The sequence below is a fragment of the Orcinus orca genome, chromosome 11 (genome assembly GCF_937001465.1).
Source record: "Orcinus orca chromosome 11, mOrcOrc1.1, whole genome shotgun sequence".
In the NCBI taxonomy this organism is placed as follows: Eukaryota; Metazoa; Chordata; class Mammalia; order Artiodactyla; family Delphinidae; genus Orcinus; species Orcinus orca.
This window is the reverse complement of record NC_064569.1, coordinates 17,222,938-17,239,953: the sequence shown is the minus strand read 5'-3', so window position 1 is coordinate 17,239,953 and position 17,016 is coordinate 17,222,938. Positions and strand designations below refer to the sequence as shown.

Genomic DNA, 17,016 nt, shown 5'->3' with positions numbered 1-17,016 from the left:
GCCTAGAAGTGGAAATGACATTAAGCAAGATTGTATTCAGGAACAAAAAAAATGTTACCACAATTATCAAGATTTTCTCCAACTCTCTAACTTTTTTCTCCTTAGTATATTTATTTGATTTTCAGGTTCTGTGTGGTGGTAAAACTCCAGTCTCACATCCTCTCATACTCAGGTCTAGTAGAAAGCTACCTACTGCTTTCCTAGAAACTCCAGAAAATATCTCATTGCATCCTATGGGCTCTCACTGAGTCAAAGGCATATCCATGGACAATGTAATATGGCAGATACAAGAGAACCGTAAACATCAACCACTTTCCTTTATACTAGAAGAAATTTAAACTTGAAATGGAAAACCTATCTCATTTCACATATCACACTAATGATAAAGGATTTAAAATACCTTGAATAAATTAAAGTAAAATGAAGTAAAATCTTACATGAAGAAAATTACAAAACGACTAATGATAAATCATAATAAAATAATTTTATATATTATGAAATTTACTAACAAAAGCATTTATATACAGAGATATTTTAATTTCTGGGTGGGAAAACAATATCATAAAGATATACATCCTTCCCAATATAAAATTACTTGAATTCCAAGCAGAATCTGAATGAATTGATGCTTTTGTTTTTGACTGTTTTGGTGGTGGTGGATTTATCCAAGTGCAATGGAATCAGATATTTAAAGTATGATAGTAATATGGTCATAGTTTTATATATAAATGCTCACTCTAACTGCTGCATGGAAAATGGACTATTTGTGTCTGTGGCAGGAAGGAGAGCTAAGGAAATGTGGGGAGTCTAGTTAGGAGGAGTAAGGAGGCTACGGCAGTTAAAGGGTTACAGCTGAGGGCGACCTGGACCATGGTGGTGGCAGAGGCAGAGGAGAGAAATAGACTCCTTTGAGATATAGTTAAGAGAAAAATAAGTGATAGGACTCAGGGCTTAAACTATGCACATTTCTAGATGCAGAATGAAAAATTTGGAAGTATTACTACGGACCCTGACACGAGATAGTGATTTCTAGTAGGGAGTGACATGAAACAGACAGATTGCTAGGAAGTATTAGGGAAAGCTTCAAGAAACCCCGGACATCTCAAAAAGATTCAGAAATGATGAGAAGGAAGACTTTGCTCTCATGCACATCGAGCTAAAAGCTTTCAGCAGCTCCTTGCAAAGAAGAAACTAGAAGTTAGCATCGGAATTTTCATTTGTATTTTGCTGCATAGATTACACTTAAGTGTTTAAATATTGTTCCTGTTACAAATGGCATAATGTGAATTCAGTCATGCTTACCTAACCCTATGTCTTCATAAAATCCTAAATAATGAAATCCTCCAGAAACTGATATGCATTAAATATCTCAACCAGGTGAATGCTACCTGAATTGCACTTAAGCTTCTGCTATCCAGAGTAAGGAAACTAGGTGAGCAGTATTTCTCATAGAGTTTTATTTTACCAGGTCCAATTTCTGTATGCTGTATTGACTCCAGAGAAGTAATTATTTGCCCCAGAGGAAGTATGGGAAGCCCACCAGGGAAGCCTTAAAGCTACTCTTTTTAAAATAAAGCCAGGGAAGAGAGCACAGCAAAACAAAATCGCTATTCCAAAAACAAGTTCTGGGTGTCTGAGCAAGACTCCATTTATGCTGCCACTAAAATAATCTCAATGGTCAAGGTTGGATAGGACAGATTCCCTGGTTCACCTAACTACCCAGAGCACTGACTTAGAAGGTAAAATAGGCAATTACCGACAGCCACTCCCCGTGGCAGAAATCACTTTAGTACAACGGCCATACTAATGTCATTTTTTTTTTTTTTTTTTTTTTTTTTTGCGGTACGCGGGCCTCTCACTGCTGTGGCCTCGCCCGTTGCGGAGCACAGGCTCCGGACGCGCAGGCTCAGCGGCCATGGCTCACGGGCCCAGCCACTCCGCGGCATGTGGGATCTTCCCGGACCAGGGCACGAACCCGTGTCCCCTGCATCGGCAGGTGGACTCCCAACCACTGCGCCACCAGGGAAGCCCAACTAATGTCATTTTATTCAACAAAGAAATAAATATTACTACAGTGACTATTTTCATAACACTGTTTTGGAAGAAAATTAGTTTAACATCACATATGTAACTTGTTCTCCTTGTCATATATTTGTATTTTATAAGTGTCTGCATATATATATAAATATACATATATATATATATATATATTTAGTATAAAATTCCTGTGTAAAAAGATTTGGCCACATTTTACATCCTGATTTTGGTGGAGAATGTCAGAAAAGTAAGCCTGTAACTTGATATTTCTAACCTCCACACCACTGTCCCTGCATCCAAGTAGAGCTCAGAGAAAAAGGAGTCTCAGTGGCAACGAGCCAATGGTTTCCTGGGTGGAGACCAGGCAGAGGCGGCTTCGTAGCTCGAGCTGGCCTGCCATGAGTCAACTTCATGCATCCTGATTGCAATCCCTGGAGTCTGAGCCAAAGCAGGATTTGGCAGACACTGTACCAGGGACGTGCATTCACTCTCTTAACTAATCCTTGCAACAACCTCATGAGGTCAGTGCTATCACCCCCATGTCACAGGCTAGTGCGTAGTTCAGTTCTAACTGAGACTAGCCTGACTCCAAAGCCCTTTTCTGAAGCCATTTCACTATGCTACCTCTCCAGCAGTCTGGTAAACACACAGCATCATCAGGCTTTGGCTTCTGCTCTTGGCAGATTTTGTTCTCAACTCCACACACCTTTGCTCTGGACTCTGATTATTTTAACTGATACGTTTTTAAAAAGTGGTCCTATTGATTCTATTGAAGTTTTAATGGGAAAAAGGAGGAGGGGTATACATTGACAAAAGCATCATAAAATTTGATTGAACTTCTCAGAGTGACTTACTCTCTCCCCAGAGAGAGATCATCTCTCTGCCTTCTCTCTTCCCCCAAATCCTATTCTTTCAGCTCTTCATCCACAGGGGCTAAAGGTACTCTTTGACACGCAGGCTCAGCGGCCATGGCTCACGGGCCCAGCCGCTCCGCGGCATGTGGGATCTTCCCGGACCGGGGCACGAACACGTGTCCCCTGAATCGGCAGGTGGACTCTCAACCACTGCGCCACCAGGGAAGCCCTAAAGCTACTCTTTTTAAAATAAAGCCAGGGAAGAGAGCACAGCAAAACAAAATCGCTATTCCAGAAACAAGTTCTGGGTGTCTGAACAAGACTCCATTTATGCTGCCACTAAAATAATCTCAATGGTCAAAGTCAAAAATCTTTCTCATTATCATCAATGCCATGGGTGGGAATTGTCAACTTAGACTACAAGGTTAATTTTAGAGTAACTACTTCTTTCTTTGGCCATTTCCCGATCAGCAACTCCAAATGTGCGCAGTAAAAAATTAAATCAGAAGCTTAAGATTCCTGTGTTTTTAGGGAGTCATTTACAGTTAACCTAAATGAGTAAAATAGCCCTGCAGAGACTAAGGTAACTATGGTGACTGTTAAGAAGACAGATTTCTCCAGCTCCAGCTGATCCTTATTGTGAAGGTATGCAAATAGGATCTAGATTTTTCAGGAGAAAATAGAAACCCAAAGTTTTATATGAAATCTCCCTTTTTTGAGAAATCATTGCACCTTTTGTAAATATTAAGCACTATGTGTACCAAGTAAAATTCAGGTGACCATATTGTGACTTCTGCTATAAAAGCTGAATTTTCTGGAGCTCTGTTTCTGCACCCTGCACTCCCTCTTCCTGGGATCTTACTACTCCTGTGGCTTCAGTTACCAGCTATGTCCCAGATCTCTCCTCTGAGGTTCTGAGTAGGGAGAATATCTAACCTTCTACTGGACATCTGGCTGGTATCTCAAACTCACCATGTCTAAAATTGAAGTTATTACCTAATCTTTCAAGTAAATCTATTCTTTCACCCAGTGTTTCTGATTTTAGTCCACTGCATGACCATCTGCCTAGGTGCCCAAACTAGGTACCAAAACTACTCTTCTCCACACCCAATAAACTTCAAGTTCTTCACTCCCAATCAACTCCAGGTCCTGTGAAGTCTTTTTTTTTTGCCAATTGTATTTATTTATTTTTATTGAAGTATAGTTGATTTGCAATGTTGTGTTAGTTTCTGGTATACAACACAGTGATTCAGTTATATATATATATGTATATATTCTTTCCCAGATTCTTTTCCCCTATATATTATTACAAAATATTAAGTATACAATACAATAGGTCCTTGGTGGTTATCTATTTTATATATAGTAGTATGTATATATTAATCCCAAACTCCCAGTTTATCCTTCCCCCCACTTTCCCCTTTGGTAACGGTAAATTTGTTTTCTATGTCTGTGGGTCTCTTTCTGTTTTGTAAATAAGTTCATTTGTATCTTTTTTTTGTTTTTAGATTCCATATATAAGCCATATCATATGATATTTGTCTCTCTCTCTGGCTTACTTCACTTAGTATGATAATCTCCAGGTTTATCCATGTTGCCATAAACGGCATTATTTCATTCTTTTTTATGGCTGAGTAATACTCCATTGTATATATGTACCACATCTTCTTTGTCAACTCTTAAACACATCTCACTACCCACTTCTCTCTAATCCCATTGCTATCACTCTAATGCAAATTGCCACCATCTCTTGCATAGATTACATCGGAGTCGCTTTTTTTTTTTAAACTGAGGTTGGGTTTTATAGCCAGCATATAAGTGGAAAATCTTGGTCAAAATGTATGTGTCAACCCTCATGCACATTCACAGTGAGATACTCAGACTATGGAAAGACCAATTGTAGGAAATGCAGTCCTCTACTTCCTTCTCATTCTAAGGCATCCTCTCTTCTCACTGAGTGGATCCTCTCAAGCTATTTAAATTTTTCTCTCTTGTTCTAGCTTCTCTTTGTCTAGCAGATATAATTTAATTTTCAGAACTTAAATGTTCATATGATGCATATCCAAAAACTGTAAACACATCATCTTTAGTCTCATCCCTTCTTTCTCATGATTGGGTAATATTCCATTGGGCATATGTATACCACATTTTCTTTATCTATTCATCCATCAGTGGATACTAAGGTTGTTTCCACAACTTGGCTATTATAAATAATGCTCCAATGAACATGGAAGTACAGTTATCTTTTCCAGTTAGCATTTCTATTTTCTTCAGATAAATACCCAGAAATGCAATTGCTGAATCATATGATAGTTTTATTTTTTATTTTTTGGATTGTTTTCCATAGTGACTACATCAATTTAGTGTTCAAAGATTCTCTTTTCTCCACATCCTCACCAACACTGGTTATTTTTTGTCTTTTTGATAATAGCCATTCTAACAGGTGTGATGTGATATCTTTTGGTGGTTTTGATTTGCATTTCCCCGATGATTAGTAATGTTAAATACCTTTTCATGTACCTGTTGGCCACCTGTGTGTCTTCTTTGGAAAAATGTCTATTCCAATCCTCTGCCAATTTTTAAATCAGATTGTTTTGTTTTGTTTTTTTTTGCTATTGAGTTATATGTTTCTTATATATTATCACATATATGATTTGCAAATATTTTCTCCCATTCATAGGTTGCCTTTTTATTTTGTTGATGGGTTTCCATTTCTGTGCAGGAGCTCTTTAGTTTGAAGTAGTCCAACTTGTTTATTTTTGCTTTTGCTGCTTTTGTTTTTGTTGTTAAATCCAAAAAAAACGTTGTCAAGACTGATGTCAAGAAGTTTGTTTCCTATGTTTTCTTCTAGGAGTTTTATGGTTTCAGGTCTTATGTTTAATCTTTAATCCATTTTGAGTTAATTTTTGTGTATGATATGAGAGAGTGTTTCATTTCATTCTTTTGCATGTGGTCATCCAGTTTTCTCAACACAATTCATTAACAAGACTGTCCTATCCCCATTGTATATTCTTGGCTCCTTTGTCATAAATTAATTGACCATATCAGTATGCATGTATTTCTGGGCTCTCTATTCTGTTCCATTGATCTATGTGTCTGTTTTTATGCCAATACCATACGTTTTGATTACTATAGCTTTGTAACATAGTTTGAAATCAAAATGTGTAAGTCCCCTGCTTTGCTCTTTCTCAAGATTTCTTTGGCTGTTTGGGGTCATTTGTTGTTCCATTCAAATTTTAGGATTGTTTGTTCTATTTCTGTGAAAATGCCATTAGAGTTGTGATAGGGATTACATTGAATCTGTAGATTGCTTTGGATAGTATGGACATTTTAACAATATTAATTCTTCCAATCCATGAACACAGACTATCTTTCCATTTCTTTGTGTCTCCTTCAATTTCTTTCATTAATATCTTACAGTTTTCAGTGTATATGTCTCTTACCTCCTTGGTTAAATTGATTCCTAGTATTTTATTCTTTATATTGATTTTTTCATCCTTTAGCTTTACTGAATTCATTTATTAGTTCTAACAGTTTTTTGGTGGAGTTTTTAGGATTTTCTATATATAATGTCATGTCATCTGAAAATAGTGACAGTTTTACTTCTTCCTTTCTGATTTCCTCTTATTTCTTTTTCTTGGGAGATCATTCTCTATATCTAGTTGTATTAATTCTATCATTACATGTATTTAATTCATCACTCTCAAAGTCCTTCAATTACTTGTTTCATAGTGACTTTCCCTGCTAGAATGTAAACTTCACAAAGTCAAGAATTCTGATCACAGTACCTGACATACTGCATTTAATTCTCCATTTTAATCCTGTTTCTGTAGTCACAACAACAACCCATGCATAATACACTACAGACAATGGACAAGTGAGAGCATAGAAATGAACTATATAGGGAAAGGCATTCTCTTTACCTTAAGAAGAAAAAGATCAAATGTTAATAACATGTTCATTGCTGCTCTAATAGCATTGAGAAGAAAACCGGAGATTATCTATGGAAGGGATAAAGTCTTACATTCTAGAATTTGTGACTGATAGGCAGGCTTCAAAACCTCAGTTTCCATTCCTCCTCTCTTGCCCTTCTCAATATTCCATTTTTCATAGAGCAAACTGAGAAATCTTTTCAGAGCATAAATAAGATCACATTACTACCCTGCATAAAACCATTCAATGACTTTCCAATGTAACCAGGATAAAATGCAAGTTCTCAACCAGCTTTTCTATGATTTGTTCTCTGCTTTTGTCTCTGACTTTCTCCCCTCCAGACTTCTTATTAGTTGTGCTCTGGGCCCTAAGCACATTGGTCTTTCTGTTCCTGTGTGAGTTAAAGGCATTTCTCTCTTTTCTCCCAGATCTTCAAGTGTTGCCTCTTTTTCATTATTTCTGTCTCAGTTCAAATAATACTTCCTCAGAGTCATCTTTCTTGCCCTCCCCAGCTAAAGCACCCATTTCTATCAAGTAGCATTCTCTACCACTGTGTTTTTTCTTCTTCAGAAACTTAGCTGCCCCGGAAATAATATAATTTGTTTATTGGCTTACATGGTTAATGTCTATCTGTTCACACAAGGGCAGCAACTTGTCTACTGATTATTGAAAATCACTTCAGCTCCTATAATAGCAGTACACAGTAGGTGCTCCCTATATATGTTAACAGAATCTTTCTGGATATGCAGGTGCAGGCTAAACAAGCCTTTGAAATCCTAAAGACCTCCAAGAAGATTGCCAAATAGCAAAGCAAATATGTGGTTTTCTAAATGTATCTGGTGACCTCTGCTGGAATATTTACCAAGGAAACCAAATATGAATTTTCATTTTTTTTCTTAATCGCCCTCTCACTATTTTTTTGCTATTCTCACAGTTATGGTTTATTACAGGGAAAAGATAGAGATTAAAATCAGCCAAGAAGGGTTTCCCTGGTGGCACAGTGGTTGAGAGTCCGCCTGCTGATGCAGGGGACACGGGTTCGTGCCCCGGTCCGGGAAGATCCCACATGCCGCGGAGCGGCTGGGCCTGTGAGCCATGGCCATTGAGCCTGCGCGTCCGGAGCCTGTGCTCTGCAACGGGAGAGGCCACAACAGTGAGAGGCCTGCGTACCGCAAAAAAAAAAAAAAAATTCAAGAAAAGTAAGCTTCCTTTTTACTCCTCTTCTCTCCAATAGTAACCACTGCTCTTAGGGGAAGCTTTTAGGTGACCACTATATGTCTTATAAATAAGGCTGGAAGTTATTAAAGAGGTCAGTATAGTGCCAGGCAGTGTACTAAGTCCCTTACACAAATGATCTCATCCTCACTTTAGTAAGAATATCAAAACTTAGTTAAGCAATTGGCTTGAGGTTCCATAGCTGATAAGTGGCAGATTGGACTTGCCCTCGCAAGTGATGACCGTACAACCAAGCACGTGATACCTGGCACATGCTGTGAATGAATAAAGTCTCACAGTGTAATTTGGATAATGTGGACCAGCTATCCTGGGGCTTGTTCAATCCTGGAGGAACCACTCTCAGGGTTGCTGAGACTAGACACTGCAGACTTCAAGCTCTATCACAACCCTGTCACCCTGTTCTCACTTCCTGTCAACATGTCCTTCTGTTTGGTTTTATTGGAATTTTTATTTGCAGGACTCACAGGGCTTATGTCAACACAAGCAAGTCATTTTGTGAAGCAGAAAGTCATTTTCGATAATTTGGGCTCCTATTTTTATTATTCTAGTACTTGAATTTTTTGATTAGCCACTTAACTTTTTTCCCACCACTTGAATGAATGGATAATAAACTATATACTTAAATTTACAAAGATAAGAATCAAATACGTCACTGAATCATGGAAGAGATTTTTAATCTACTTGATTCACATTGATTTATTAATATCAGATAATGAAATATGGTTTTCTCTATCTCGAGTCATTAAAATATGCCTAAGTAGGTAAGGCCCCCTGTACAGAAAATGGCTAAAGACCTTATTAAAGATTCTAACCTTTCTAACTCTAAAATGTTAGAATCTTTCATTAAGTTTTAGTACTAAGAAGTAACAAATAAGATTAGTTACAATAAATAGTAAAAAATTAAAATAGTAAAAGTACTAACAAGTAACAAACTATTCTATGAGAATTCTGCTCATGTTCGAACGTGAAGGATATTTTGCGTGAATTTCAATTCTGCCGCTATATGGAATAATAATGTAAACGTATCGATTGTAGGCTAAAACTGTAAAGCAAGAGGTTTCAAAACATTCATTTTGTGAATGTCTTTACTCCCTTTAGGAGCAATATAGAGTGTAGCTGTGTGTGTAAATAAATTAGCACATACATGCTTATATACATACAAACACATGGGAAAAAATATATATTTATAGCATTTATTGACAGGCAGATCCTGGTCATATTTCAGAACTTAATGTCTTTTGCAATTTTCTTCCCATATTTGAACACTTTTACATCCATTGAATTATTTTTTATCAATTTGATAATATTTGAGGTAATTATACAAATATGACTAAAATTAATTTCTACAACCTCATTAAAATGACGGTCTGATGATAATGGGTCAGTCAAAATTACATTCTTTGTATGTTATACTCAAAGACATCCTGGCATTTTCATAGGGAAATTTTTAAGAAAAGTAATTAAGGAAAGGGAACCAAGATCGATGCCTATCAACAAAATTAGATTTGTCAATGTAGAATAAAATAAGTAGAAATAATTTTTCTTAGTGATCTAGAAATGGGAATCAAGAGAAAAAATAATACTTACTTAGGAAATCTAAAGAGATTTAGAGCTTAGAAATACATCCCAGTCAATTCTACGTGTAACGTACAACGGTCTGCAAAATTTATAAGGGGAACTGCTACTCCTGGATCACTTTGGAAGTGATGAAATAAGTACTGATGACTGTGTGAGTCTAGGAGTTTGGTCAAGAGGACAAGGGCTAAATGTCCGGACTCACGTCATGATCAGCCTGTGAAGATTCCATTATCCCAGGGGGTGCTTACCTAAGCCCCAAACTGGAGGGTTTTACTTGTGATTGCTCTGGGTTGTTTGGGTAGATATTGATCGGAGATAGTGTCCTCACTGGACCGTCCCAGAAAGACTGTAAAAGGAGCCAAGAATTCTGCCTTCCATTGGAAATTCTCTGGGAAGGCCATGAGATTTCTTTCTGCTGGTTTATTCCTCTGAGAAGCTACCAAAGCCTGTGATCTACCAGCTCTGAACCTCTGAGTCCCTAACGTGCACCGCTCCTAGGATTACAGTTCATTGAAAGAGGGATTCAAAAGTGCCAGAGAACTGAAGGAAGAATGCTCCGAGGCCGATCCCTATCTGTGACATCCCTGGGTGGGCTTCCCCGGTGGGAAGCTGGACTCCCTGTGGAGGATCTACTGCTCTTTGAAGTCGCTTGGGAAGTGACCAATAAAGGTTGGTACTGCCCCTGAGGTGGTTGTTTGACAGATTGCTGAAGAATGTAGATTAGGATTTCACAGAATGCTCTCTAGTAAGGATGAATTGCCAGTGAGTGAGGAAAGAATTCAAACCGAGTATGTTTAGATCACGTGTAACCTTGTCTATTTTGACAAGGTTGAAATGAAAGGCAGTGAAACCTTAAACTGGTGTATGTGTGGAAGGAAGAGAAAATTGAAAATATTAGTCATGGCCAGAGAATGTGTATTTAAATTAAAATTTGAAATCCGTGTTATGACAAGACAGGAATATAGAGTTAATATTTACCTTTCTGGTCTTATGATTTTTCTCAGCAAAGAAAAGCACACTTTTGTACTTTATTTTAGGAAGAACTGTGCCTGATCAGGACCAATTAGAAACTTTAACCCCACACTCCGTTAGCGATTATATGAAATATTTAACAATATTTCTAATAATTCAAGATTAGCTTGGAATTAAAGTTTTAACTTAGAACCAGTTCAGAAGGCATAATATTGAGCTCCTATTAAGAAGAATGCATGTAATTTTTTCTTCAATACTATATAAATATAGAAATTATAAAATAAGAAAGGAAATCAAATTGCCAAATCTAAAACAATTTCCTAATAAGGTATAGTATCACTTACACTGGATTGGAGATGGCAAGGCAGAGAATTGTGACCTAAATGATTTTTATGATAAAGATATCTGTAAAATTATTAAAAAACAATTCCTCGTGGATTGATATTGTCTAGTTTAAAAGTGTCAAGACTATTACCACTAATACTGAAGGAATATTGGTAAAGAAAAAGGAACCGTTCTGAAGGTTGAGTTCTTCAAGGTCATGAAAAACCAGGCCAAAAGATTGATGGGTAAGGCAGTGATAACTTGTGGAATTTAAAGGATCTGAAATGACAACATGTGATGTGATCTATTACATGTTCATTTTTTTGAAATTTATTTTTTTTATGACATGTTTATTGCAGTAGTCTAAAGGATCTGAAATAAACATGAATGTGATACATTACTTCTTCCTTTTAGCTAATCAGAGCCAGCAAAACCTCAAAATCAGAGAAATTGTATTTAGAATCTGATTTTTACCTTATGCTCAAAGCTCTCATGTGTATGCATTCATAAAATTCATAAAATCATAAACTAAAAATTAAAAATGAATTCTTCTTATTTAGAAATGCACAGAATGAATGTCAGAGAACAAATCACAGTCTTCCTGTTTGCAGTTTACTGAGGAAGAAGGGGACAGAAACCTTAATATGGAAGCGTGAAGTATTATACCAATAGCTGTTCCTACTGTTCTTTTTCCAGCCCAAGGTTTTTAAATATGCCCAAAGCTCCTGGGAACAGAGCCATCTCTACTATATATAAATCCCAGACTGTGACTTGAAATAGAGGTTGTTTTCTTCAGAGTAAGCAGGAACTCAAGGATATAGCTTATTGGTGGAAAAAACTGGCGGGTACTCTTTTGCACCAAGAATCAGTTCAGAAGACCTCTGTGTGGGTTCTCCTGAGCAGAGCCCCTCTCCTTCCTTCTAGCAAACATTGCTGGGGCATTGTCTCCCGGTGCTGGGCACACACAGGTGAAACTGTTTATCCCACAGATCTTGTATCCTGACTACATGCATACAGCTCTCAGGGCCTAGAACAGTGCCTGGCGCATAGAAAATGCTCAATGGGTTTTTTTCTTTTGCATGAAGGAATGAATACATTTATTTTTCAACCTCCAAGTTGCCTTCGATACTTATTTTCTTTCATTTCGCATACAAGAGGAAGGGAATTTTCTTGTCAAGATGGGACCCACAGAGTGATTTACCCAAATTGATATCATTTCCAACATACCTTTAATATTTATCATGGTCATTTTTTTTTTTTTCGGTACGCGGGCCTCTCACTGTTGTGGCCTCTCCCGTTGCAGAGCACAGGCTCCGGACGCGCAGGCTCAGCGGCCATGGCTCACGGGCCCAGCCGCTCTGCGGCATGTGGGATCTTCCCAGACCGGGGCACGAACCCATGTCCCCTGCATCGGCAGGCGGACTCTCAACTACTGCGCCACCAGGGAAGCCCCCATGGTCATATTTTTAAGAAATTTTTATATAAATGGACAATTATTGTGTCCATCCCTGACAAGACATTGACACTACAGTTTCTTTGAAAAAATTTACTTTGAACTTTTACTTCCCTGCAGTTCATAGCAGTGATAAAAGGCATCTCTGAGATCATGACTCCAACTCCCCCACTTCATAGATGAAAAGGATGCCTACAAGGTATTAAATGATCAAGCAAATGGCAGGGTTGGGACTAGCATTTAGGTCTCCTCTGGGTCCACTTCTCTTTTTTATTACCACACAAGCATTAAAAATTAAAATGTCCAGTTTCTAAGGAAGTGCCCTGTAGGTGAAAGGACACAGGACTTTAGTCAAAAAGGTCAGGGTTTTCTAAGACTTAGAAAAAAATCCCTTAAACTGTCTGAATATCAGTTTCTTCATGATAAAATGAATGTAGTATGCTCCAGCCATCTTACAATGTTTTGTGGAAACAACAAAATGTATTCATATCCAAGAAGACAAAAGATTTCTTAGGGGAAAAAAATTCCTAACTGCCAGAATTTTGCCCATGAACAATGGAAATGTGTAAAATATAACAAACAGGAGAGTCATAGTTAAATTATTGGGTGTTAATTCTCAGACGTCAAAATAACCTTTTCTACTTGTTCACATTAACCTTGAAATTTATTGCTCTCATTCAGTAAAGATTCATCAAGTGTCTACTGGGTATGAGACACTGGAAAACAAGGGGCTTAGAATTTGACAATACAGAATTGATTCCCAATCTTCCAGAATTTATGAACTTGTAGGAAGATGGACATTGAACATGCAATTGTAGTCAAATGTAATGAGCGTAAGAATGAGAACAAGGTGCTCTAGGACTATAAAGGCAGACCTCATTTTACTGTTTCGCTTTCCTGTACTTAGCCAATGTTGCATTCTTTCTTACAAATGGAAGGTTTGTGGCACCCCTGCATCAAATTTCGTGTCTCTGTGTCACAGTCTAGTAATCCTCACAATATATCAAACTTTTTCATTATTAATGTATTCGTTATGGTGATCAGTGATCTTTGATGTTACTACTGCAAAAAGATTACAACTCGCTGAAGGCTCAGATGATGGGCAGTCTTTTTTAGTAATAAGGTATTTTTAAATTAAGGTATGTACATTATTTTTTTTAGACAAATGCTATTGCACGCTTAACAGATTGTGGTATAGTGTAAACATACCTTTTATAGGCACAGGGAAACCAAAAAATTCATGATTCTCTTTATTGCAATACTCGCTCTATTGAGCTGGTCTGGAGCACAGCCTACAATTACCTCTGAGGTCTGCCTGTAATTTATTGGGGATGGGGGAGGTTTTTACCTAGTTGGAGGCTTCGGAAGAACCTTTGATGAAAAGACATTTGAGCTGACACCTGAAGGATGAATAGCTGTTGGGTAGAGATGAGGCGGTGATAAAGAGGGGACAGAGTTCTATGCATGGGAACTGTACATGCCAAGGTGCAGAGGTGAGGAAGTATACTCTGTTCAATGATCTGAGGGAAGCTCAGAGGCAGAAAAGGAGTGGAGCATGAGAGGAGACAAGAGACACCAGCAAGGGCTGGACTGTGGAATGTATGGTGAGTTAAGAGCCTTAAGGAGTTACATTTCCAATCCATGAAGGATGGGAAGCCATTGAAGTTCTAGATAATGGAAAGTGTTAAGGAGTCAGATGTGGTTTTTTAAAAATTATTTTTAACTGAATGAAAAATTCTTTAAATTCTATAGTGGTTTACAGTTTGCAACTTTCACACACATGATTTCATATAATTCCATAATAACTTTTCCCCCCACCCCTACATTGCTCCTCCCCCCTTCCATCTCCCCACTGGTAATCACTAATTTGTTCTCTATGTCTGTGAGTCTGCTTCTTTTTGGTTTTATTCACTAGTTTGTTGTATCTTTTAGATTCCACACATAAACGATATCATACAGGATTTGTCTTTCTCTCTCTGACGAATTTCACTTAACATAATGCCTTCCAAGTCCATCCATGTTGCTGCAAATGGCAAAATTTCATTCTTTTTTCATGGTTGAGTAGCATTCCATTGTATATATACACCACAAAAAGTGGTGTATATAAAAAACTATTACTAGCTGTGGGACAGGCTAGCAGGAAAGTAACTGTGCCATGGTCTAGGATGGAGAGTTTTGCCCCAATATTGGAGATAAGCTTTACTTTCAACTTCTTTGCTACAGTCATTTCTTCTATACAAACTTGCCCAAATCATTGTAGATTGTGGACCAATGACCATGTGGAGGATATTTAGGGTCATTAAAAAGAGTTTAATGAATGTTGTCAGAAATAACGTATGCTAATCTAATAAATGTGAACACTTCTGAAATTTAGTCACTAAATGGATGCTTTCCTCTAAAAGTTGACTAAAAACAATTTGTTTTAGCACAAAGCCAGTGTCAACTGAAAAAAAGATTGCACAACCAGAAGTTGAGAACTGTGTTTTATTCAGCAGACTTTCTGAGGACTATAGTCTCTCAGTTCACTCTGAGGGAGTGTTCCAAAGAGGTAAGGCAAGGGCCAGGATATATAGCAATTTTTGCTGGAAAAAAAAAAAAAACATGAACATGTAGTCAGACATCAAAACGTTACTGCTAATTACAAAGACAGACATCTCAAGTTAATGACTTTAAGTATTTTCTATGTTTGGAAAGATGCAAGAGACTGGGCTTGCAGAAATCATTGAAATCATTGATTTCAATGATTGAAATATTCCTTTGATATGCTTCTTAACTATCTAGGGCCAGTATCCTGTTTTTCTCCATCCTGAATTCCCCTCGGGGTGTACCATCGGGGCAGGTACGGTGGCTGATGACTTCATGCACAAAACATCCTTTGTTTACTGAAATGGCAGGTGACATTCTTTGTCCACACCAGCTTATTGCCTGACATAATATTTCTCCCTGCTCCCTCCTCAAACTGGACACCATAGTTCTGGGTTACATGGTACAAAAGGCACATGGAATAATTCAGAAAACTACAGTCAAAAAGATGTGGTAGAAACTGATTATGATCAAGTCCACTACTGCAATCTGAGGCAGGAGTTCTAAAGGTGGAGACCTTGATGAAAGTGAACTTCCAGGAGTTTGCAAACCTTCCAAAATTGTATGTGAATATTGTGTGCTCATATGTGTACGTGCTTTGTCAGAGAAAAGGACTGAATGATTTCATCAGATTTCCAAAGGTCCCTGTGATTGATGTGAGAACCACTGCTCTAAAGTTCCCTTAACCTTGGGTTCCTTTTTATTAACTCAGAATGTTTAGAGCCAAAATAAAAAAGCTATTTCCCCTAAGTGCTGTTTTCCAAATGGCCTTTCTCGAGAGCAGAGTAGAAAGGATTCCACCTTCCCCAAGACTTAAAGATGTGTGATACTGCTCACTTTCTCCCTCTGCCCCTCCCACCACCATTTTCAAAGATTCATCAGTATGTTGTTCAATAGAGTTACAGTCGGCCGTCTGTATCCACGGTTCCACATCTGCGGATTCAACCAACTCTGGATCAAAAATAGTCGAAATAAAACTCCAGAAAGCTCCAAAAAGCAAACCTTGAATTTACCACGTACCAGCAAACTAGTTACACCCCCATTTACATTGTGTTAGGTGTTATAAGTAACCTAGAGATGATTTAAAGTATATAGGAGGATAGGCATAGGTTATATGCAAATACTATGCCATTTTATATAAGGGATTTGAGCATCCTTGGATTTTGGTATCCACAGTGGTGGTTGGGGAGTGGTGTCCCCAAAACCAACCTGCTGTGGGTACCAAGGGACAATTATACTTACTGCTATCTAAAACTTGTGGGCTCTGGAGTCAGACTGCCTGGATTGTAATCCTCACTCCATCATTACCTTTGTAATATTGGATCCATCTCATAGCCTCTCTGTGTCTCAGTTTCCCCATCTAAAAATAAAGATAATAATAGCATCTGCCTTAATAGTGTTGTGAAAACTAAAAGAAACACCAACTGTAAATCACTTAGAACTGTGCTTAGCATCTATTAACACTCTGTTATCTTATTGTTATCTCTTATAAAGTTTATTCATAAAATGGGGACATTCATTTTCACACTAGCTCTCACTTTGAGCAATTGCATGTTTCTATTTTTAAATGCAGAAGAAGAAAGAGAAAAAAAATACATGGATCAAAGTTACTACCATCATGGGCAACGCTGTAATTAGAGGTTGGGGTTTCTTTGCCTGGTGTGGATATGCAGTGGCCATGTCATGTCAAAAGCATCCTGAACCACACCACATGAAACACACAGTCTCTGTAAGAACCACGCTTATCACACACATACGTTCAAGATGAGTACTGGTCTCTCCACTTCCCTTTCATCCAGATTGCCAGGACTAAGCCCTTCCTGTATAAAATACTCAGAGCTGCCGCTGTGGATGTAATCAGGGTGGGGCGTGCTTGTGGGCATGCTCTTAGTGTATCATCTCCCACTGCCCAGGACTGCGGCTGCTTTGATTTGAACCACAGACCCAGCTGACTGCTAGGCACATGAACATTTGGTGGCCATCGTCACCAGTAGCATTTAATCTCTTTCCTACCAAGACCTGCTGCCTCAGAGAATGATGTCTAAC

The 17,016-nt window shown here is 38.0% G+C and overlaps 1 protein-coding gene across 1 annotated transcript in view; it reads left to right on the top strand.

Annotated features, from left to right (window-relative positions):
- The first annotated feature begins 9,820 nt into the window (after window positions 1-9,820).
- The window catches only part of GYS2 (glycogen synthase 2), a 57,918-nt gene continuing 50,722 nt past the window's right edge, over window positions 9,821-17,016 (top strand). The window contains exon 1 of the mRNA XM_004270931.3: window positions 9,821-10,307. Within this exon, the coding sequence (XP_004270979.1) occupies window positions 10,190-10,307 (118 nt within the window). The 5' untranslated portion in view covers window positions 9,821-10,189. The remainder of the gene's footprint in view (window positions 10,308-17,016) is intronic.